At 38.0% G+C, this 24,843-nt stretch overlaps 1 protein-coding gene across 6 annotated transcripts in view; it reads right to left on the reverse strand.

The window, feature by feature from the left end:
- ARHGAP20 (Rho GTPase activating protein 20) overlaps positions 1 to 24,843 on the reverse strand; it is a 127,486-nt gene that overhangs the window by 94,260 nt on the left and 8,383 nt on the right. For 5 of the 6 annotated variants that reach the window (XM_023239081.2, XM_023239079.2, XM_023239078.2 and 2 more), the window contains exon 2: positions 13,395 to 13,477. In XM_023239081.2, coding sequence (XP_023094849.2) covers positions 13,395 to 13,474 — 80 coding nt within the window. In that variant the 5' untranslated portion in view covers positions 13,475 to 13,477. Of the gene's footprint in view, positions 1 to 13,394; positions 13,481 to 24,843 lie in introns of those variants that run through there. The other variant, XM_045038260.1, reaches the window with a different exon arrangement.

Genomic DNA, 24,843 nt, shown 5'->3' on the forward strand with positions numbered 1-24,843 from the left:
AAGATCCGTATTCAAATTTTCACAGCAGTTTTCTTCATAATAGCTCTAAACTGCAAACAACTCAAATGTCTACCAACACGAACTAAGGAAGCTAACTGTGGTATATCCATACGATGAAATATTGCTTGGCAATAAAAAGGAACAAACTTTTGATATATGTAACATAGATGAATCTCAAAAACATTCTGCTGAGCCAAAGGAGACAGGTACAAAAGAAATAAATAGGACAAAAGAAAGGTATTTCCACTTGATGAAAGACAGAACTATCCTGAGCTTTATGGACCTCACAATATAATTTCAAAACACATAAAGCAAGAAACGAATACAGTAACATGAAGAAATGTACATGTCCACAGCTGAAGTGAGAAACACTACACAGCTCTTTTAGGGAGTAACAGAACAAGAGGACAAAATACTAGGAAGGGATTGATGATTTACGTGGCTACATAGTTTTCAACATACATGTAGTGCTTCAAAAACCTATGTATCAAGTCAAAAAGAAAGTTTAGAAATCATATACCATACAACCATATTCTCTGGTATAGGCCATAAATTTAGCTATTAACATTAAAAATTATAGTCAAAAATAAAAACAAAACAAAGTTATATAAAATGCAGTATATAATATTTCAACTTCCTGCTTTATACTAGAAAATACCCAAAGTTAAATAAATAATTACATTAAACAATGTAATTTATAGGATTAGACTCTTTTTTTTGTTTTAAAGTTTTTTTAATGTTTATTTATTTTTGAAGGAGAGAGAGAGAGAGACAGACACAGCATGAGTGGGGAAAGGGCAGAAAGAGAGTGACACAGAATCCGAACCAGGCTCCAGGTTCTGAGCTGTCAGCATAGAGCCTGACGTGGGGCTTGAACTCATTAGCCATGAGATCATGACCTGCGCTGAAGTCAGACGCTTAACCGACTGAGGCACCCAGGTGCCCCAGGATTAGCCTCTTTTGAGTTGGAGATAAAGTAGCAGAATCATTTGAGAGCCATTCTATCATTTTCATTTAAAGTGATGATCTCTGGGGGGCACCTGGGTGACTCAGTGGGTTAAGCATCCAACTTCGGCTCAGGTCATGATCTCACAGTTCAGAAATTCAAGCCCTGTGTGGGGCTCTGTGCTGACAGCTCAGAGCCTGGAGCCTGCTTTGGATTCTGTGTCCCCCTTTCTCTCTGCCTTTCCCCCACTCATGCTCTCTCTCTCTCTCAAAAATAAACATTTAAAAAGTTAAAAAAAAATAGTGATGATCTCTGATCTGTCCATAATAGACAGAATCTAATGGTCACAATGAGATTATAACAGTAACAATGAAGTTGCATAAACCTATCTTCTAGAAATGTTCTTTATCTTATGAGATAGGAAATTCTGAAAATTGAAATGACTTTACTGACTTAGTATAGTATGGCGGGTACGGTCACAAATTGTAACATTAGAGACAAGTAGATTTAAATTTCAACTCCACTACTTAACAGCTTAAACTCCACTACTTAAGCTAAATTATTAAGTTTCTAAGATTTCTTTTTAAGTTTCTAAGATTTCTAAGATTGAATTCTAAGACTAAACATCTTTACTGTAAAACGAAAAAGTCACTTAAAAATGTATACAATAAAATACTTAACTAGGAACCTGGTAAATCCTAAGCATTCAATTTACATTATAGCTTTTATTAGTATTGCTAACACTAATACTTTGTTCTATACCTCAAAATTCATGATGTTGAAAACTTGCTCAATTAGCCAATCTGTTAATGTCACCAAATCTATCTAGTCTTCCAAATTTCAAAACTTCATTCTTAACTCCTCCCACTTCCTTTACATCCAAGTCTGATTATTACTCTCAATTCCTCCCCTTCACCATATAAGCTCTTCATTTTCATTTGCCTGAATAATTTTCAACTGTCTCCTTAATAGTCTACCTACCCTGACCATCTCTCTTCCGATCAATTCTGTTTTTCAAAATCAAGAATTAAATCATATCATGAATGCATTTTCTTAGATTATGCTTTCCTACTTAGAAATCCAAAGTCCTCAGCCTGATAAAGGCCATTTCCAATCTGGTCTTATCTGTTTTGCTAGCTTCATCTCCTGTCACTCCTTTCTACAAACTGCGAGCTCTAATTTATATTCTCATTAAACATTATGTTCTCATTAAAACATTATGTCACTTGTGCATTTTCTAAAATGCACATATATTAACTTTCTAACAACTTTATTTTTAAAGAATAAATAAGAAAATAGGTATTCCAGAAAACCATAATTATCAAAAAAGTTGATTATTAAATCTCTCAAACTAAGTTAATTTATAGAGTATATACATCATAGAAATCTGCTAAAGCACCATGCTTGGGATTCAACTTGTAGAAATTTTCTTCCCCAAAACAGAAGGGTTAGTTTCAATGAAGAGAAAGAAAGAAAGAAAGAAAGAAAGAAAGAAAGAAAGAAAGAAAGAAAGAAAGAAAGAAAACCAAAAGTATGTAAATACAAAATGAAGTGGACAATGGAATTATCCAGATGTTTCAGGCTCAGGTACTTTGCGGGCCTTAGAAGCCAGAAATCAGTGCCACAGCCCGTGCTTTGCCTGTATATACACACATAACATTAAGAATATTGTTTGACAATATATAAAGAACCCTTACAACTCACTAATGAAAAGATAAATAACCCAATTAAAAATGCTCCAAGTTTTGGGGTGCCTGGGTAGCTCAGTCGGTTAAGCGTCTGACTTCAGCTCAGGTCATGATCTCACAGTCCGTGAGTTCGAGTCCCTCATCGGGCTCTGTGCTGACAGCTCAGAGCCTGGAGCCTGCTTTGGATTCTGTGTCTCCCTCTCTCTCTGCCCCTCCCCTGCTCATGCTCTGTCTCAAAATTTAAAAAAAATTTTAAAAATGCTCTAAGTTTTAAATACTATGTTTCCTCAACAAGGCACAAATGGCAAATAAACACATGAAAAGATGCTCTACATCATAAGGGAAATGTAAATGAAAACCCTGAAGAGGTACCTTCTCACACTCACAGAGACAGCTATCAACAAAAAGACGGAAAGTAACAAGGCATGTTAAGGACCGGGAGAAATTCAAACCCGTACATGTTGCCAGTGGGACTGTGGGACAGTGCAGCTGTCTTGGAAAACTGTTTGACGGCTCCTTAAAAAGTTAAACACAGAGTTCCCACACGACCCAACAATCCCATCCTAGGTATATATCCGAGAGAAATGAAATGCACGTCCGCACAAAAACTTGTACAGGAATTTTCATGGCAGCATTATTCATAAAAGCTAAAAGGTACAAAATACCCAGATGTTCATCAATTGATGAGCAAATAAACAAAATGTCGTCCAGCTATGCTTCTAATGGAATACTATTTCACTATCAAAAGTAATGAAGTACCAACACAGTTACACTGTGAATGAGCCTGATGCTAACTGAAAGAAACCAGCCACAAAAGAGCACACAGTGCACGACTGCTTTCATATGAAATGGCCAGATGAGGCAAGCTATAAGAACAGAAAGAGGGAAGTGGCTGCTTAGAACTGGAGACAGGGGAAGATGGGACATGGGTGATGAGAAAGGACCGCTAGCTAATGGTTATAGGTTTCTTGCAGGCAGGATGAAAATGCTTTAAGATCAAGGTAATAGCTGCACAATTCTGTGAATATATTAAAAACCACTGAATTGTATATTTTAAGTGGGTGAATTATATGGTATAAACTGTGTCTCAATAAAGCTGTTTAAAGAAAAAAATGATGTCATCTGGCCCCCTTTCCAACAAATTACATGATCTGGAAAATGAGCGTTTTCATTTACAAATGGAACAGATTTGTTTCCATCTTTTCACTTCTAGCTATAAGAATACATAAAAGGTACATGGGAGAAACATTCTAGAAAGTTAGTTTCATAAACTGAAGATGACTACTGGTTATCTATCGCTGCATAACAAACTACTCTGAAACACAGCATCTTAAAACAACAAACATTTATGATCTTGCACAGTTTCTATTGGTCAGGAAGCAGGGAGTAGCTTCGCTGGCTGGGTCTGGCTCAGAACTCTTATGAGGCTGCAGTTAAGCTAGGCCTGCAATCCCTGAAAACTTGACTGGGGTCAGAAAATCCGATTCTAAGCTCACTCATGTGGTGGTGGTTAGAGGCTTCAGTTCTTCCCCTATATGCTGCTCCATGGGACCTCTCAGGACGTGGTTCCCTCTGACCCAACCCCAAGCAGGTGATAATAGAGAGAGAGAGAGCATGAGTGCAATCAAGATAGAAGCTTGGCCCTTTATAATCTTAAAAGTGATACGCCATCATTTTTGCAATATTCTACTGAATACACAGATTGATTCTGATATAATGTGGGAAGGGATTAGACAAGAATGGGAATACCATGAGGTGGGAATCACTGGGGCCATTATGGAGGTTGGCGAGCAAAATAACATTATGACAATAAACAGACCAAAGATCCCACATAAGCACACGTTTGACTTGTACAATGAAAGGGGACAGACGGGATACATATTCCTTAGCAGTATGACAGACACACCCTTGGAGATGGAAGAGCTGTGATAAAAAGGTTTGCAAGGAGCATTCATACCATTTTCCATTTTCCATGTGATGGAGTTAGGATTAGCGTAAAGGAACAAAACTGTGGAGTCAGGGACTGACGGAGGAAGTACATAAATGATCTGACTTAGTCAACCTCACTCTCTCCTCCTCCCTACCACTGACAGATGAACAAAGAGTCCAGGTTGCAGAAAGGCAAGGTGACTCTACCAGGGTCATATACAGTGATAGAGCAGGGACTAGACTCCATTCTCTGTGTCTTAGTACACCAGGAGCTGTACACCAAAAACCAGTGGCAGTGAGTCTTAGTACAGATGGTATGTTACACAAGCGAGCATTAAATCAACATGCATTAAACAGCTCGTCACTCCAGAATTGGTATTTCTTTGTGTGGTCTTTTGACGCTGGCTGCATTCCTTGATCAGGCAGTAGTGGACTCTTACCCTTCTTTCCACTCCAACTGAGAGTTGCCCTACTTAGCTGGGGGAAGGAAGGAATCACTCATTCAGCTCAGCTAATATTTAGAGTATCCGTTCCGTACCCAGCACTGAACGTGTACATGCGAAGAGCAGCAAACATGGTCCCTTCACTCAAAAAGCAGTCAGGTGGAGAAAACAAGGCCTAAATGTGGACTACTAAGACAATTACACATCACATGACAGGGCGGCACAAGGATTTATGTATTTTAACAGTTTTATTTAGCAAGAAACTTCCATAATACTTACAGTGTGCCAGATACATTACAGTATTAACTCTCTGAATCTCCTGTGAGGTTATCCTCATTTTATAGATGAGCAAAGTGAGCCCTTAAGAAGTTAAGGAACTTGTCAAAGTTCTCTCTCCTGGTAAGAAGCAGGGCCAGATTCTAAGGTAGGATGGCTGCGGGTCCACACTTTCGTAACCACGATACCATGAAGCTTCTCAATAATAGTGACATTCTTCTGCCTCCCCCATAAAATCTTTTCTGAGGGTTCTGAAGGAGAGCCAGTTCTGAAATTCTGAAGCTCCTCTGTGAAATCCTAGCTTTCAAGCTGTACAGGGGAAAGGGATGACCCAGCCCAGTACAGTAAGGATGTCTCAGGACAGCCAGCTCACCCTGTGGAAGGGGTGAGGAAAGGCGAATAAACATTCACTAATGAGACAGTGCTTTCCTGGTGTCAACATGAAAGATAAAATTGAATCATAACTGCAATTAGCAAATTAGGCTATAGTTGGAATGAAGAAACTAAATGGATGCACTGTTGTGCAATTGCAAAAATAAATTGATTGACCCTGTCAAAGCCCACTAGAATGTGGACAGACTTAATATGATCTTCCAAAGATTTTCTCCAGGAATCATGCCATAGGAAAACAGCACAATATACCAGGACCAGATGTATTTGATCATTTTTAAGGAACATGAAAAGTAGTTTGAAAAAAAAAAAATAAAGTGATCTGTAGGTCTGGGAAGCCTTTTGCTTAACAAAGCAATGAATTCAATTTTGGTAAAAATTTGTCAACTTTGCCACTTTATAAAGCAATATCTCTCTCTTTCCTTTACAGTTGAATTTTACAACTTTGGAAAATATTCCTCACAAGGAAACAGAGATCTTGCAGGCCACTGGCAATCTTCATGTATTAAATTTCTACTTTGTTCTTCTGATCATATACCTTGAATTATCTATGGGTTTCTCAATTAAAACCCAAGGATGTATTGTCCAAAACTGTAATAACAGGCCTTATGTAGAGCCAACTGGCATATAATGCCAGGCAGCACAATGGATAGTATTTGGCACAGGCTTTTTTTCTAAGATAACATGTCTATATAGCTTAGTATAATTTTGTAAAAGTATTAAAAATTTTTTCAAAATTCCTCTAAAATTCAAATTTTTATTTCAAAGTCTTGTACCAAGAAATTGTACCTAGGTGTAGAAGGTTTGCAGAATTCCAAAAGAAAATCTAGTAACTTCTCTTTCAAACTGACCTTTCCATCAAATTATATCAAAGTGCTACCACAACTATCTTAGGGTGTGCAGTATGAGAATGGCCTTCATAAGGTCATTCAATTCATTCCAGTTACTGTATCTGGAAAGTTCGCATTAAACCATCACAGGTAGAGGTGGTTTTCATATTGTGAGAGTAGATTTGATCACAGTCCTCAGAAAACTACTCCAGAATATAAATATACTCCTTGCATGTGAAGGTATGATAAGTTACCATCTACTTTAGACTAGTGTTAAAATTATAATGCTAACATAACAGAGAAACAAGGAAATGGGATGATGAGAAATTTGTAGAACACAATGGGGATAGCCTAAGTAAGGCAACGTTGGCGTGTGTGTGTGTGTGTGTGCGCGTGTGTAGTTATGCATGACAGGAGTGAATTGACCAAAAGGAAGCAGAAGCCAGTTAGCAAACAGCTGCTTTCCTAGTTCTCCAATGCCCTCTGATATGGCTCTGTCACCCTAGCATCCTTATTCCAAACTAGCCAATTCTACCTGTGCCTTCCCTTGACTCATAGCTTTGGCACATATGGATCTCCTAGAGACTCTTTGCCTTGAGGAACTGAGCAAACCAGGTAAATCTTCCATGTTTCAGGGCCTTATTTTCCAGAATCATTCTAGGTGTACTTCAAACTTCTGCCTACAGAGATATCAAGAGTTGTCAGGGTCTAACAAGAATAAATCCAAAATGTTCTGAGCTAACCATGCTTCAGGCCAGACCTAGAAATATAACTGTCTTGCTAAAATGAATTTAGTATTAGAGTCTAGCTGGCTTTTATATGGCATCTTTCATCCTTTTTATTTCTAATCTGTTATGCTCCTCAAAGAGTCTTTCTGTGAGGATTATGTACTTCTATTTCTGTTGTTACTATTGCTACTACTACTAGTAACAATAATAATAGCCTTCATACATATAGCACTGACTATGTGTTAGCAATTACATTAAGAAATTTACATGTGGGGCGCCTGGGTGGCTCGGTCAGTTAAGTATCCGGCTTTGGCCCAGGTCACGATCTCACGGTTTGTGGGTTTGAAACCCACGTCGGACTCTGTGCTGACAGCTCAGAGTCTGGAGCCTGTTTCAGATTCTGTCTCTCTGTCTCTCTCAAAAATAAAATAAATATTAAAAAATTAAAAACAAAGAAATTTACATGCAAAGACCTATTTAGTCTTCCTCACAACCTTATGAGATCGATTTTGTTATTATCTCTGATTTATAAACTTACCAAGATCACACAGCTAGTCAGGACCAGTATCGGGATTTAAAACTGCCAATTTGGCTCCAGAATCCATGCTTTTAGACACTTTTGTTTACGTAATGCAAAGAATATACCATGAAGACCAGGGGGACTGGGGTTCCAGTCCTGTCTCTAAAGCTATAATAAACTGTGTGACTTAGGGCAAGTCTTTGACTCAATTTCCACTATACAATAAGCCAGGCTCAATGATTTGCTCCTGGTTATACAATGCTTTGAAGATAAAGTTGATGCTTTTCATTAACAAACTTGAGTTTTCTGGATGAGTCAGGAGGTTTAAAGCTTGAAAAATGAAAAGTGTCTGAGGGAAGGAAAGAGGCAACTAATAATAACTAAGTCAATCTTCTGAGAATTTTCACATTCCATATTCCAAGCATGAGATTCAGATTGTACAGAGGAAAACATGGAGTCTCAGAGATTAGGTGATTATTCCAAGGTCACACAGAAAGTCAGGGTGGAGAGCCAAAGCCCAAGCACTTCCTGCCTCACCACTCACCGTGCTTGCCTGGCGTGGCCTCTCCTCTCAGCAGCACTGAGCTGACGCTTAAAGGTAACATATAAAGTACAGAGCACAAAGTCCTGCGAACCACACATAAATTAATTTGGAGGTGAGGAGATAGGTGAATATGAACTTAAAAGTGCTAACAGATTGTAACTTAAAACAAAAGTGGGTGGGTGTATTTTTGTGTAACTTCTACAAGGTGGGTTGGGTACCTATCCAAACAAGTGAATTTCTGGAGGGAAAGTCTGGAGGACTTGAGTGTACCCAAGTAAAGGATGAAGAAATACCACAAGCTATTCATGTGGTATTTCCAGACCACATACATGAGTTCTTGAGGTATTCTGCTGCACGATATAACCTCCTAACAATAACTCAGAAACATTTTGTCAAAAGGAACCTACCTTTCAACTTAGCCAGAATTTCACAAATAATGCCAATAAACAAGGAAGGTCTCTTAGGTGTTGGATACTGAAAGGAGGGCAGCAAAGTCAGAAACTACTATGCTTACTTACTAAATTCCTATCTTGGTTTGGAAATGGGAATCACTCGTTCTTTCACCAATCATCCAACAATAATAAATGAACACCAGGTATGTACAAAGCATTATTTTATCAATCAAAGGCACGGACATTAAAGGGAACATGACATAAATGGTGATGCCAATGCAGTGGCATGAGTGCTTAGGATTACAAGAAACACAAGGAGCTCCGGAAGCATGAACGTTATTTATGATGGGTTAGAGGAGTGCCAGAAGGAGGGGACACCTGAGCCAGAGGTAGAGTAGAGTGAGCTTAGGAAAACTGGCTATAGTTCAGAATGATCAGAGTTCAGAGCATGCATAAGGAGATCTGTTGATCTACTGAATTTCACAAATCATAATTATGTAGCTATAGAATTAGAAGGGTTTTATTGGATAATAAGTTCGACACTGTCATTTTACATTTAATGAAACTAAGCCCTCAGATTAGGCGCCTAGTGTCCTACCAAGGACGTCTACTGCATGAGGTGAGGTTGTCCTTAAACACAGAACTGAACAATGTGATGTTTGAGAATAAGAACAGGTAAATGCAGCCATGCTGGCAAACCACTAACCTCAGTGTGAAAGAGGTCTGTCATCTGCTATGCCACATAATAAAATAATTACTTAGAGAAATCACCTCCAGATGATCTGAATGGTATCCACATACAAAAAAAGAAAAGTTACAATCTATAAACCACCTCTCCTTCTGTACTGTATGTGCTGATCCACGAACTCTGGATATAAAATTGTTTAACACATAAATACAGTTAACTCACCAACTAACCTAAGTCTTCCCTCTCTTTTAAACCTAGCTCTTGTTCATTAAATTCAATAAAAATTGACGTGCAACAGCTGTTAAGTGAAGGGATTCTTTTAAATCCCCTGTAGATGTTTGCTAACCTTTGGATAAAAACTTTATCATCATTAATTACTAAGCAACACCTTATCAGGAAGTCACAAGAAGAAACATCAAGGTTCTATCACGAAGCCAAAATCAAGTAAGGGTATAATTCAAGAAATATGCAATGTTATGATGATTGTATTTCATCCAAGAAATATGAAATGCTAAAGTACTCTATTCTTTAACAAGTTAATTCCCATGATATTACATGTAAAGAAATAGTAAAGATTCTTTTTAGGTACTAGAATTCTGTTGTACAAAGTTCTACTTGAAACAGGTGTGCTATCAGCTTGGACTTTAGAAGTTTTTCATGTTTTCTGGGTCTGATAGAAAAGCAAAATTCTTGAATTATGAAAATGAGTTATTTTTAACAACTTTGGAAAAAGAAATGATTCACTTTATAAAACAATTCACTATAGGATTTCTTTAAAATAGCAAGTTCATTAATAGTCTGATTCATGTAACTTTTCAAGAACATACATTATATATAGGTGGACACAATTCAAAGGCTTTCTCAAACGGTTGGTATAACAGGATTTGGTCTCTAACCACAAAAAAACCCTGAAGAAAATGAAAAGAACTTATATAATTATGTTAAAGTGGGAATTTAAACAGTAAGGAAGCAAATAAACATTCTAATCACATTTGCATAGACAAGGGTTTAGAGGGACAAACAAGTGATTAATAGTGGTTACTCCTGAGGAGCCTGTAGGGACTTTGTTGTTTTATAATGTCCACATTGTTTGTTTTATAAGAAGTACGTATTGCAATTCTGTACTTTCTTAAAATTCAGTTTCAATATTCATTTTTTAAAAGCATTCTTTTGGGGGGGAAAAAGGATTTTTTTTTGTAGCTTGCCATAGTGGTTTTCCTTCAAGAGTGTATCAGAATCAGCCATGAAGTTTCTGACCATTACGCAGCTGCTTGGGTACCTCTGCAGAACATTAACTTAGAAAGCTCTGGAAACCACCAGACCAGATGACCTTTATGATTCTTTCCAATCTGGAGATTTCATTACCTACAAATACTCTGTACACATTCAACATCCAACAGCTTTCTTTTCATACACATTAACTGCCCAACACTGCACAGAAGAGAAGCATTATTTCTATAAGATGGGAGAAGGCCCTCCTCCCCGGCTCTGTGCACTTACTTTACTGTCCTAGAGAAACTCATAGGAGACAAACTGAAGACTAAAACACGTACAGCTTCAACTCCAATAAACTTTTTTCCTGTGGCTATTTTAACACAAACCCATCAATTTCGCTGTCTCAGGCATAAATTTGGGAACTGGCTCTAATGTAAGCACCAGTTATTGCAGAGGTGATGGGAAGACAGGAATGGGGAAGGGCATGGCTGTGTACTATCATATTGGTTCTCTAACTAAAAACAGTCCCATAAAGTGGGTAAGTGTTACCATTTTCTCTAGCCTGGCACTTCATCTCTGTCAGTTCTCAATCCTATTAGACCCAATTCCCCTTTGTTATATTAAAGCCTACACATATATATTCATTTTAGTTCCTCCTTTTCTATCCTGAAAAGAAATTCACAGATGTTTAACAGAATTTCAAAAAATATCATCAAAATACCCTAACAGCAACATAAAAGAAAATGAAATAAAAGTAATTAATAATAAATTATGTATTTCAATATGCGTATGTCCTGGCATGACTATACTAAAATACAATGAAGTAGTCATATGCTTACACTACTTACATTTAATATATTTAAATTTAAGAGAAGCTGGATGATAAGAAACTATGACATACAACAAATATAGGAAAATGAAGTAAAATCACGTGATTTTCTGAAATGGTTCCAAACAATATAAAGTACAACTATCTTTGATATGCAAGATCGTGGCATTTCTGGAAAATTTAGTGTTTATTGAAACAGATAAAAATATGTAAAAATATTTTGTATATAAAGTAGAGTTAGGTTACAGGCATGGACAATCATATAAAGTTTTCTAGTCCCCTTCACAAAAATGCCATACATGTGATATTCAAGGCTATGTAGGAACCACACAATTCTTTTATATGTAGGATGTCCTGTGCATTACAGGATGTCTCCCATCTCTGGCCATGGTCCACTAAATCACTGAGACAAACTCAAATGCTCCACAAAATTCCAAACTGCCCCCTAGAAGTTAGTGCCACCCCACTGAGAATCACTGGTATACATGAACTTCAAATATCTACATGCATAAATATTATAGGTTCTCACACTGGCCTAGGGGATAAGTGGGCCACTATTGACCCCTGATCTTGGGCTAAAGATTCTCTGATATAAGGGCTACTTGTAATTGAAAAGCCTGGGATACATCTATCCCAGAAGCTTCCAGTAAGAAATTATACCTAAAACTTTTTTTTATCTGTATTTTTAAAAGTAAATAATAAAGCTATTTTTACATGTAGAGTATATCCATATACACAGTTGTACTAATAATTCTGTCTCTTCTCTCTACTTCCCCTAAAAAATACTTTCTCCTAAGTTTTCTAGGTAATCAGGGTCAAACTGAAAATATTACCATTCCCTTTTTTCCATACTAATGCAGAGATACATTAATGAAAATAATCCAAAAGTCATTTACAAATGGCACTGAAACATATTATTTATTTGGAAGAAGAACATCTTCCTACTTAAGTTTTGATTAGGCATCTATTAAAAGTTATTTTCATTTCCTGATCAACCCAACGACTAAAGCATGTGTCTTCTGGTGGCAGGCTGAGGAGTTGCCTGAGTCTGAGAACATGATGAGTCCTAAGAGAGAGACTGAAGTATTTTGAAATTTTCACTAATTGGGATTTGGTTATATAATTTCTTTTTGGCACTGAAAAAAATTCATGCCTCCATACAGATTTTATGTTAAATTAGCACATCATTCACAGAAATACCAGATATACCCTCAGTTTAAGTAAAGGGGATAAGGACTTCACTTTATATAAAAGGATTCACAGATTAGAGGAAATCATCACAGGATTCCTTTGAACATAAAAACTCCTGGTTAAAATGCCATTTAAAGATTAACGAATAAGTTAATGATGCAATATTCATTCAATTTCTACACCTTATTAAAGACTTTCTTAAAATGTCTATTGAAACGGTATTTAGCCTCAGTAGGTGAAATGGCCCTTTCAACAGCTAATTAGCCTGTTTTTCCACTTCAAATTCTGTTGATTAATTCACTAATTTAATAATGCACACAAGAAATCAGCATTCCGTTTTTTATAATCTCAACTTGGGTTATCTTTCTTCATATCTAAAATTGGTAAAAATTTACCTTACGCCCATGCACAAGCATCACCTTATTATAAAAAATAAGCCTAAGTTCGTGTGTTACCAAAGATATATGGTGATTAAAATAACTCATCTTTTAGTATTCTGATCGCTACTTGTTTCTATAAATAAACTTTACCAATACGCGGAGGCCTGCACATTTGTGTACTATGTGCTGTGAGATTCTTGCATCTGATCACAGACCAGCTCTAAAAGGCTTTATGATTCACATAAAATACAGCCCTTCTTAAATAATATCAGAACAGAAGTCATATTTTCTATTATTAAACAGAGAATTCTGGTGCTGATAAAAAACAAAAACCCCATACATTAAAAAAAAAAAAAAGAAAAACGTAGCACTTGCCAAATGTGTACTACAAAGCTATTTACTTACTTGGTACTGGGCCTTTTTTGTAGGGCTTTATCCAGGATAAGAGATGGCGCACTCCTCCTCCTTTCTGCTAGTGTTTTCATTTTCTATTGAGAAAAAAAAAAATCAAAATGAAGACCGCGTGACTTCTAAAGCAAGTAAATGCCAACTTTCAAACCAATTCAGCAAATTTTGTATTGCCGATCCTTGCCTCTCCAAGAGTTTGCAGTCTCATTACAGAGATAAAATAATCACATCTAAACTAGAATAGTACGTGTCAAGAAGTGGAACAGGCAGTAAATATTTTTTATGAATAGAGAATAAGGAGGTTAAATGTTGATCAGAGTATTTGATCATAACCATTATCATCAATTGCAGCTAACAGATAATATTACTTATTATGTACCTGGCCCTGTGCTAAAGGCAGGACTGGGTTATCTCATTTATACCCCTAAATATCATCTGAGTAGGTAGGTTCCACTATCTCTATTTCATAGGCAGGGTAGGCCCCAAACTGGGCTTCAAGGGGAATCAGGATTTGAAAAGGTCAAGTAAAGGGAGGAAAAAAAATTTAAAGCAAAAGAGACTGGATTCTTACACATCTCATAGACCTTTAAATTTAAATATTTACACATCTGGGAATCCCTTCTTCCACACAGATTTTTTTTGCTGGAACTGAAAAAAAAAAAAAAAACAAAAGAACACTTTTTTTCTTTTCTAAGTGGTATATAAACATAGGATTAACTGGATAATTCAAGTACTCTGTTTCAAGGACCTAAAATTTATGGTAAATGGGGATTTATTCAACTTGGATTATTCAGATAAGTACTCTCTAAATTCAGTCTTTTATATTTAACAAGTCTAGATAGAGTCAGAGGGCGTGCTGCCAGATACGGATGAGTAAAATCACCAACAGAGTCATAACGAGCCATAAGCAAGGCACAGGCTGTGGACACTCTTCTGTTCCCCACCCCGTCCTGGCCAGAGCGCTCACTGACTGCTGGAGGACCCAGCCCAGCCATCCTGGGAACTGGGTATGCTCCAACAGGAACCATAGAAAACGTAACTGGCTCAGTGGCAGTACCTCATTACATTATTCATAAAGGAACTACTTCTTAGCTAGTAAAATAAAACCTACATCCTAGCCTAGGAACACAGGAAGAATAATCCAGTGAGAAGGGGATACAATTCTTATCCCCCAAATTCACCATGTCCCAGGATCTCTCCCCAGTTACTGTTGTCACCAGTGTCATGCCTCAGTGTTGTCAATCCCCCCCCATTAATCTTTTGGTTCACATGTGGAAACTCTATGCCGAATCCTCCTTAATATGGCTCAGATAGCAACTGAAATAATAAACCATGAATAAAGGTAAAGGACAGGAAACAAATGTGTAAGAAATATAGAATACCATTCTTCTCAATCAGAAGTTACTAACCATGAATGGGTTTCAGGGAGGGTTAAACTGTTTAATTTTCTTTTTTACACAGTATGTATATAGTGCCTTCCTTCTGGAGAGAAAGCCCACGATTTTCATTACGTTCCCAGAAAAGTCTGTGATTCTGATAACTTACTTTCTATCTTAAGCTGTAAGCCCCATCCCACTGTTTCCATTACTCACATGTCTTGGGAACCTAACTCTCCTGAATCCACCATTCTGAGGCCAGTGTGACCCCAGAGGTGGCAGGAAGAAGGAAAATCTGGGAGACAAGTATTTGTGCCACAAGGTCCAGTGGCCTGTCCTGATGTGAAGAGTCTCAATAGTAAAAGACTGGTTGATTTTACTAAGAAAGGCAGCAATCTGTTCACATGCGGATTTTCCACAGGATTCTGTTTCACCTTTAGGTCTGGGCTAGATTCATACTCCCAATCTTCCTGACTCCCTTTATTCAGTATCTATTTACCATGCTTCGAACTTTGAAATGTGCCCAATCCTTTAAGTTTTACCTGGGCTCCTTATCCTCCGTTTTGACCTTAGGGTCTGCCTAGTCTACCTTAGTGGGAACCACATTCCTGTATTTATCTCAGCAGACTTACTTCTGAGGCCCCTAACCCTCTGACACCACTGTCCCCAGATCCAAGCTCCTAACAAAATCTTCATTAATAAACGATTTCTCATTCTGAGCTCCTTGCCTTTCAGGTTTACAAAGAATTTGGAAAGGATTCAAAAGATAGCCATAAATATGATTTAAAATGTGGGGGGAAGAAGAATCTGTGAGAAAGGCTAAAATGACCTGAAATTCTTCATTTGTAAACAGTAATAATCTCCGAATTAATGCAGTCATAATACAGAGGATAGAAAGCATCATCCAAGGAAGATAAAGCAAAAAGAAATCCAGGTTGGTCTTGGGTAGTGGTTCTTTGAGGAATTTACAAAAGCTGTGAATTAAGTTCTGCACACAATTTTTCAAGGGGTTCAGCAACCCACATAAAATGGATTCCTTGGGGATTCATGGACCCCAAATTTAAAACCTTCTGACATAAGGAAATCTTCCTGAGAGTGATGGCTGCTAAACATGAGAACGAATAGTCAAAGAAGGGTGACAAATTTTCTTCCGTGCTTTTAAAATAGGAGTTTTTCATGGACACTTAATGTAGAGGACCATTCACACACACACTAATTATACTGTGTTTTCTTAGTCATAAAATTGTCAGATGTATGAGGAGTCCAGTGCAGAGTGTGTCCACCTCATCTAGTGGATTCACATGCACAGAGTATGATCAAACCACGGGAAAAGTATTATTTTTGAGATCCAATTGTTTGTAGTGAGACTCACTCTACCGCTATTGAGAAATGCAACATCCAAGGCAATTCAGTCACTCCTCTGGGCATTTCATTTCCCAATCCAGAAAATCAGAAAATCTGGACTACATAGGTTCTTAGGTCCCTTCTATTTTTGATATTCTCATGTTAAGTGTCCACCAAAGATTTGCCTTAGATATGCATGGAAATAAACATCACATTTGCCAATTTAAGATTCACAGGATTCATTCCTCTTGTAAGTACTTAAAAATCTTAAGAATGGCCAATATGAGCTTAATAGATAGATTTGGGTATCAATTAGTTAAACATACACAGATCTCTTTCTTTGGCTCAAAAGTGTAGCAAAACAAAGGGCCAATGGAGACTTCAAAACAAGTTCACTTATCTATCAGAGACTCTGTTCTCAGGCAATAGAGACTTGGATTTTCTTTTTGTTTATAACAACTGTGTGAAAGACAATGCATGGAAATAGAATGAGACTACTGATTCCTTTACAAATAGATTACAGTGCAAACTTGTCAGGACAGGTTGAGGCTATACTTGCCCAACATCAACAAATTTCAGTTGTTCAATGACAGGAAAAACTATGATTCTTTGCCTCACAGAAAACAGGGTAGGTTTAAGACAGTGCTTTTTGTTGTTAGCTTAAAAATCACAATTTACAGCATGATTTTTCAGAATGCCCACGTGCTTGATGTTCCTATCTAGATGACCTCATAAATACTGGATGTCATTCTGAAAGTGAGTATTGTAAAAAGGTAATCTTTTGGGGTGCCTGGGTGGCTCAGTCGGTTAAGCATCCGACTTTGGCTCAGGTCATGATCTCACAGCCTGTTGAGTTCGGGCCCCGCATCGGGCTTTGTGCTGACAGCTCGGAGCCTGGAGCCTGCTTCAGATTCTGTCTCCCTCTCTCTGACCCTCCTCCATTCATGCTCTTTCTCTGTCTCAAAAATAAATAAACATTTAAAAATAAACAAATAAAAATAAAAAGGTAATCTTTTTAAAATATAAAATACATATTAGGTTAAAAAATAAACTGCATTAATCTTTTGGGAATGATTTTATTGATAGTGTACCATTTACCTAGTATTCAAGAGCCCAAAAAACTAAACAAGAATTTTGTATGAGCTAAAAAAACAAACAAACATGAAGTAGCATTTATTTACCCCTCCACCTCTAATTGGGAAAGATAAAGAGGACCTTGTGAGAAATTGTAAAAGGGAAGAAATGCAATTAAATTTTAAAAATGGCTCTTTTTACTAACAGCAATTAGGGAAATATAACATGAACACAAGAAAGTAATTAGATCTTTAGTTTCCTAAGCTGTCTCCTCTGCAGTTATATTTAGTAAAAAAGGGAAAAATCCATTCTGCCAAAAATGAAATAGAGATCATAATTGAAAATAAGAACCAAATGCCTGCAATTCATTTTTTTGGTATTTCAATAATGCACAACATTAGCAGCTAATCTACAAGTTGCTTTCCATCTCAGTTGGATTCACTGTGTTCAATTCTCTGTGTTCCTATCTTGCTTCACATATTGCACCTCAGTTATGGCATCTCGTGTTATACTATTTATCTTTCTGCCACTTTCTAGAGGGTAGGGATTATAACCTCTTCCCAACTTTTTCCTGTCCTTCAACAATTATTTACTGAAATTCTGCTCTGTGGTAGGTCTATCTCTGCATTCCCCAAGCCTATTATAAAGCCTGGCACAAAGTATGCACTCAATAAATGAAAGCTTTATATGAATTTTAAAACCTACTATTCTCCATACCTATATCGCTATCCCTAAATACACACTCGTAGAAAAACAAATAAACCTTTAAGGGGCTCTGCTGGAATGCTATCATTAAGCAAATGTAAGCATTTGCTGTGAGCTGTATAGTTATGAGCCATCCTTATACAACACAAACTACATCTTCTGACATAGTGTTGTTGACGTACCTCTTTGAGCTACATGGTAAACATCTGCTGATTAAAGTTAATTACCTGCCAACAAAAGGTACAAAGACACCTGGCTATGCACATGCAAAAGAATTAAGTTGAAGCTTACCTCATACCATATATAAAAATTAACTCAAAATGGATCAAAGATCTAAAAGCTGAAATTGTAAAAAAAATTTTAGAAAGACACATGGGCAGAAATATTTGTGACTATGGATTGGGCAGTGGTTTCTTAGATAATGACACCGAAAGCACAAACAACAAAAGAAAAAGAACAGATAACTTGGACACTGTCAAGATTAAAAACTTCTGTGCTTCAAAGGACACTGTTAAGGAAGTGAAAAGAAAACCCACAGAATGGAAGAAAATTTGACATAGGATTTGTATATAAAGAATTGTTACTGAATTGCCACAATTCAATAAAGATAAATACTCCAATTTTAAAATGGGCAAACAATATGAATGGGCAGTTCTCCAAAGAAGATACACAAATGGCATATAAGTATATGAGAAGATGCTCAACATCATAAGCCATCAGGAAAATGCAAATCAAAACTATGAACTATCATTTTATACTCATTAGGATGGCTGTAATAAAAAAGACATAAGAAGTGCTACTGAAGATTTGGATAAATTGAACTCTCATAAAATGCTGGTGGGAATGTAAAATGGTGCCGTCACTTTGGAAAATAGTTCAGAGGTTCTGCAAATGGCTAAACACAGAGTTACCATATGATCCTGCTATTCCTCCAGGTACATACTCAAGAAAATGAAAACAAATCACACAAAACATGCACATGAATCTTCACAGCAGCATCATTTATAACGGTTAAAAAGTGGAAACAACCCCAGTGTCCATCAACTGCTGAATGAATAAACACGATGTGGTATATCCATATAATGGAATATTACTTGGCAATAAAAGATGTACTGACATGTGTAACAACATGAATGAATCTTAAAAACATTATGCTAATTAAAAGTCAGGTCCCAAAGGACCACATATCATATGACCCCATTTATATGAAAAATCCAGAATAAACAAATCTACATACTTAAAGTAGATTAGTGGTTGCCCAGAGTTTGGGGATATAAGGTGACTGGGATGTGATGATGAAGGGGTGTGATGTTCCTTTTTGGAGTAATGAAAATGTCCTGAAACTGACTGTAACAATGGATACACAATTCTTGCAATAGACTAAAAGCCACTGAATCATATACTTTAAATGAGTGAACTGTATGGTATGTGAATTATAGCTCAATAAAAGTATGAAAAAGAAAAAAAAAGAGCTAAATACCAAACTACTAAAACACTGGGTTCCATCCCAGCAAACTGGTTCACAACCAAGAGCCATAATTTTCTTTATTTGTATAAGAATCATCTGTAGTAGCATATAAGAAAATGAAAATTGTTTGCATTTTGTTCAACATGTTTTTGTACCAACTGTTTGAGTGGCTCTCCATTTGAATTCCTCAGAGATCTGAGGAGTATGCCCACCTGTCTACTGGGGTTTGCCACCGGCCCTCCCCCCCCTCCTCTCCCCTCCCCTCCATGGCGCCCTAGCCTTATTCACTATTTTCATGCAGTAAAATTTCAGTAGCAGTATCTGAAGTCAGCGACTTAACACTGCCTGTATGAGAGTTCAAGGTGGTAATACAACCATGTCTATGCAGGAAAATGAAATTGTAAACAGGTAACTGAAGAAAAAAAGTTCTGTTCTTTTATTTTCAACAACTCAGAAAACACTGTTTACATAAAAACCTGCATGTAGTCCCTCACTTGAAGTTTAACTTCATATCAACCAAGAGATACCGTATGAGTTTTGGACCTCTAAATCACTCCAAATCTAGTCATCCTTAGTTCTCACAGAGATTATAGGAAAAGAATGCCTTTCAAAAGAAAGGAGCAGGATGAAAGATTTAAGTCAGATAAACTGCAAGTTTTCATACTTTCTGTGACAGTCACTTTCATAACGAAAAAAATCCAAGCATTTCCACTGAATTTAAGTCAAATGTGAAGTCGCTTTCAAACATTTAAAATGACCATAGCATCAAAACAAGGGCTTTGAGGAAAGCTTTTAAAGAATTTAAGTTTCAAGGCTAGAAAAAAAAAATCAAGTTTACAAATTAGCTTATTCGAATTTGACAAAGCTAATCCTTTTGTGAATGGTCTGTACAATTTTGCAAGCAATAAACAGTTTCTTTCTGGTCTTCCCAACACACAGCTTTTAATTTGTGGAGACATACCTCAAAGACACTGGCTCTGCAAGGAAACAAGAACATTAATTTTAACCTTCTGCCTTGCTTCTAGGTCCTAGTATTACAACCATGTTTTGACCGCTGGGTGAGCTGAAGCTTCTCACTACTGGCAGGTTGGTCTGTGATGTGAATGACCTTCTATTTACTCGTAATCATCCTATCCAGAATCAATGTGAGCATTTGATTAAAACAAATGTCATCACGGGAGGCTGTTGTACAAGAATAGAAGCTCTTTTCAGAGATTAAGTAATGTTTTTACTTTTGGCTATATTTCTTCTTTCTAGGAGACAACCACTTTGAAATAAAACAATAAACATGAGAATCTATGTAATGTAGAAGAATGGGCTCTGAGTTAGGAGGCACTGGACCTAAATTCTGCACCCTGTTTCTAGCACTTAACCTCTGAGTCTTCTCTGTAAGATGACATAACTGTCCCACCTACCACAAAGAACAGAATAAGATTTTATGTGAGAGACCTCTGATTGGAAAGCACTGTGATGTGACAGTTTAACATATAGAGGAGTGCTTTAGAGTGCATACGTACTCTACATACATAAATATGAGGATGGTAGGACTCCCCTTACACATTATTCTTTGTTCCTCTGCCTCCACCGGACCCATAGGGCTTCTGGAGTATCAGTGAGGACCCTGAAGTTGGCTGGACATTCTTTTGTGGCAAAGTCACCAGTTTCAACCTCTGGTCCGACGCATTCCTTTTCTGGAGCATCCTGGAGTAGACAGGGTCAAACACCAATGCCCTCTCCCTCACAACCCCTTACAAGGCAGGGCTTCACTGCATCTTTTCCATATATCATACACATCATGGCCCATACAATGTGATATTATTTACACATCCATGGCACACTATGGTAAACAAAGAGGTTCTGCGGCTGCCCTGGTACCCATCTACCTGCTCAAAGGCTAAGGGGCTGAGTGTATCTCACACAGCTCTCATGGTTGGCTCTACCATTACAGCCCCCTCTGACTTTTCTCATGCACAGGGGAAGAGTATAGCAATCAAGTCCAAAAACCATCATAGTAAAAAACAAAACAAAACAAAACAAAAAAACCAAGAATGTATAAAATGAGAATAGAAAACAGGCCCAGGTCTATCTAGATTCAGACAGAGAATAACCAGGTAATGACTATTGCCAAAGCTGAGGTTCAAGAAGACGAATGCAGGGGTGGAAGAGAAAATACAGACACTCTCCTAGGTGTAAATTAGGACCCAGGTAAACAAGGAAGGCAAAAGGCCACAGAGCAGCTGGGTTTTCCAGATCTCTGAAATGTGAGCTGATGTGGGCACACATATGTTCCATTTTCAGAGTCCCTACACAAGTGACCAAACATCCAGAAATAGGTGTTACCTTTCAGTTGTGCCATGTGACAGCTGTCCGTCAAAATTAGGTCAAGGCTGCCCAGCACAGCGCTGACATACAGCGCTGACAGGCCTATTTCTGCTGCTGGTCGGATGTTTCTAATCTAAACTTGTCCTAGATAAGGAAAATCAGACTGAAACAAAATTATAAAATAAACTGGGCCGTGTTGCCTGCAAGCCCCATTATTGGTGGCTGACAGGGCAGCTTCCTCTGCTCCCTTTCCAGCCTCCCACACTGTAGCCAAGTCTTCATAAGTAAACAAAGGCTGAACCCCACCCCCATCCAAGGTTGCTTCAGAAAAACCGCTGCAGTTGCTACTACCAAACTGAGCATTCACCCCGCAGGCTTTCTGCACACACCGGCATCTGCAGAGTCCCTGTGATCTAGAACACTTGAGATACCAACAGGAAGAACGGGAGAGCAGACGTTCCTCTCAACAAAAGTTTATCTTAGAGGCAGGATGTTCAGGATACTATAACAAAACAACATAGACCTGGTGGTCTGAACAGACACCGATTTCTCATAGTTTTGGAGGCTGGGAAGTCCAAGGTCAAGGTACCAGCACATTCAGTTCTTGGTGAAGACCCTCTCTCTCTCATTTGTAGAAGGCTGTCTTCTAGCTGTCACCTCATATGGGGAGACAGAGAAACACACAGAGAGAGCAAGCTCTCTGGTCTCTTAGTCGGGCACTAATCCCATCATGAGGGTTCTGCCCTCGTGACCTCATCTAACCTAATTATCTCCCAAAGGCCCCGGCATCTAATCCTGGGGGTTGGCCTTCAACATGAATTTGGAGAAAGGGCACAAACATTCACCCTGTAGCAGAGGTTTTTGCTAAATGCTCTGGAGACATGAGAGGCATGAGTCATGAAACTCCAACAGATCACAGTAATGTGATGTACATACATTTCTTCAAAGCACTATGTACACGAGTGCGTGTATACATGCACATACATAACCCTGATGCTATATACCCACTTATTTTTGTGACACTGTAGTTTATAACACGTTAGTGGCAATTTAAATTGAAATCTAGTACATTTTCAGCTACGCATAACTTCCAGGAAGGCAAGCTGTATAATCACATATTTTTGTTATGTTGTTACGTGGTCCTTTAAGGCAGAAGATATCTTTACTTTGTGAAGCACAGCCACTAAGTCCTGGAGGCAAGATAACAACTATGAAGGCATTCAGACACCTCGGTTACTCAAGTCCCATTTTCTGCAGGCGCCATCAGCCGTCTCACCTCTCCTGGTCCACGGAACATGTTCCACCTTCTGTCCACACACATTCCACCAAACCAGACCCGGGACAAAACGGACAGTGAGAAACTGCTTCACAACAATCTTCACTTCACTACTGAAAGCAACAACTGCACTATTTAGGTATCTGTGACTTGTGAATACTCAAGTCCATTAAGTTGCAACTCTCCAGATTGGCTATTTTACTTTAAACTGGTAATTACTTTTTTTCATTTTCTTTTTTTTTTTTTATAATTTTTTTTAACGTTTATTTATTTTTGAGACAGAGAGAGACAGAGCACGAATGGGGGAGGGTCAGAGAGAGAGGGAGACACAGAATCCGAAACAGGCTCCAGGCTCTGAGCTGTCAGCACAGAGCCTGACGCAGGGCTTGAACTCACGGACCACGAGATCATGACCTGAGCCGAAGTCGGCCGCTCAACCGACGGAGCCACCCAGGCGCCCCTAAATTGGTAATTACTTTTTATATCAATGTGTAAAAATAAGATTGTCCTAAGTTTTATTCCATAAAAACATAATTTATTCTGTCCTAACATATGAATGTTAGATTCAGAAAAAAAATAAATTTTCTTTTGCCATGTTAAATTGCAATATTGTGCTCACATTTTAAATAAAAATAACTATAGAAGTATAGTTATAGGAAGCGTATGAAATGGAATAACCAGGAAGCATATGTAATGTCTTCCTATACTCAAGATTCAGGACATAAGGGGCTCCTGGGTGGGTCAGTAGGTTCAGAGTCTCACTCTTGATTTTGACTCATTGGATTTGATCATGATCCCACAGTCTGTGGGATGGCGCCCGGCATCGGGCTCTGTGCTGATAGTGTGGAGCCTGGTTGGGATTCTCTCTCTCCCTTACTCATACACATGCTCTCTCTCTCCTCTCACTATGCCCCTTCCCTACTAACATGTGCTCCCTCTCTCTCAAAGTTAAATAAACATTTAAAAAAAGATTCAGGATATAAAATGTTTTCTGAATTGAGAGAGTTTCAACTGGGTTTCCCAAACATGTTACTGTCCATAGTGGAATCATCTGAGGCACAGAATTCATTGCACCCACACATAACTTGGAACTGCAGTTCTAGAAGTTTGGGGAATATGCCAAGCTTTCCAACAGCAAGCAAGACTGATAGATCACTGTGGCAAATAGGCCTGGCTGAGGAACTCCAGAAGTACAACAAGTGCCTTAAATAAAACTTATGAAAATGACAGCTACTAAGGCATAAAAATTACACATTTCCAACGTAATCAGACCAATGATTGTAGCACTGATTGTCACTATTGGTTCATATTTATTGTGATGATTTACTTTATCAGTCAACTTGATTGTCCACAGATTCCCAGATTAAACATTTCTAGGTATGTCTGTGAACTATTTCTGGATGGGATCACCATTTATCTCATTGGATTCAATAAAGCACACTGCCTTCCCCACACTGAGTGGGCACCATTCAATCTCTGGAGGGCCTTCATGGAACAAAGAGTGGAGGAAGGAGAAATGTGCCCCCTTTTTTACTGCCTCACTGTTAAGCTGGGACATCTCACCTCCTCTTGACTCAGGAAAAGACAGTGGTGAATTAAACTACACTTTTCTGGGTCTTTTGCTTACAGATGGCAGATCATGGGACTTTTATTGGTCTGTTTCTCTGGAGAACCCTGACTAATGCATTTACCTAACGTTTACCTAAGGGCAGCAGTGAACATAACATTCAATGGTAGATGGAAAAACTGGAGACAGACTCTGCTCCCCAAAGAATGAAATTACCTCTCAGGATAAAAACCTCTCAAATGTGCTTTTCTCAGCTGGTTACATAGAATTCAGATCTACTCTCTCCTATATCTAATGTTATAAATAACAACAAC

This window comes from Felis catus, chromosome D1 (genome assembly GCF_018350175.1).
Source record: "Felis catus isolate Fca126 chromosome D1, F.catus_Fca126_mat1.0, whole genome shotgun sequence".
NCBI lineage: Eukaryota > Metazoa > Chordata > Mammalia > Carnivora > Felidae > Felis > Felis catus.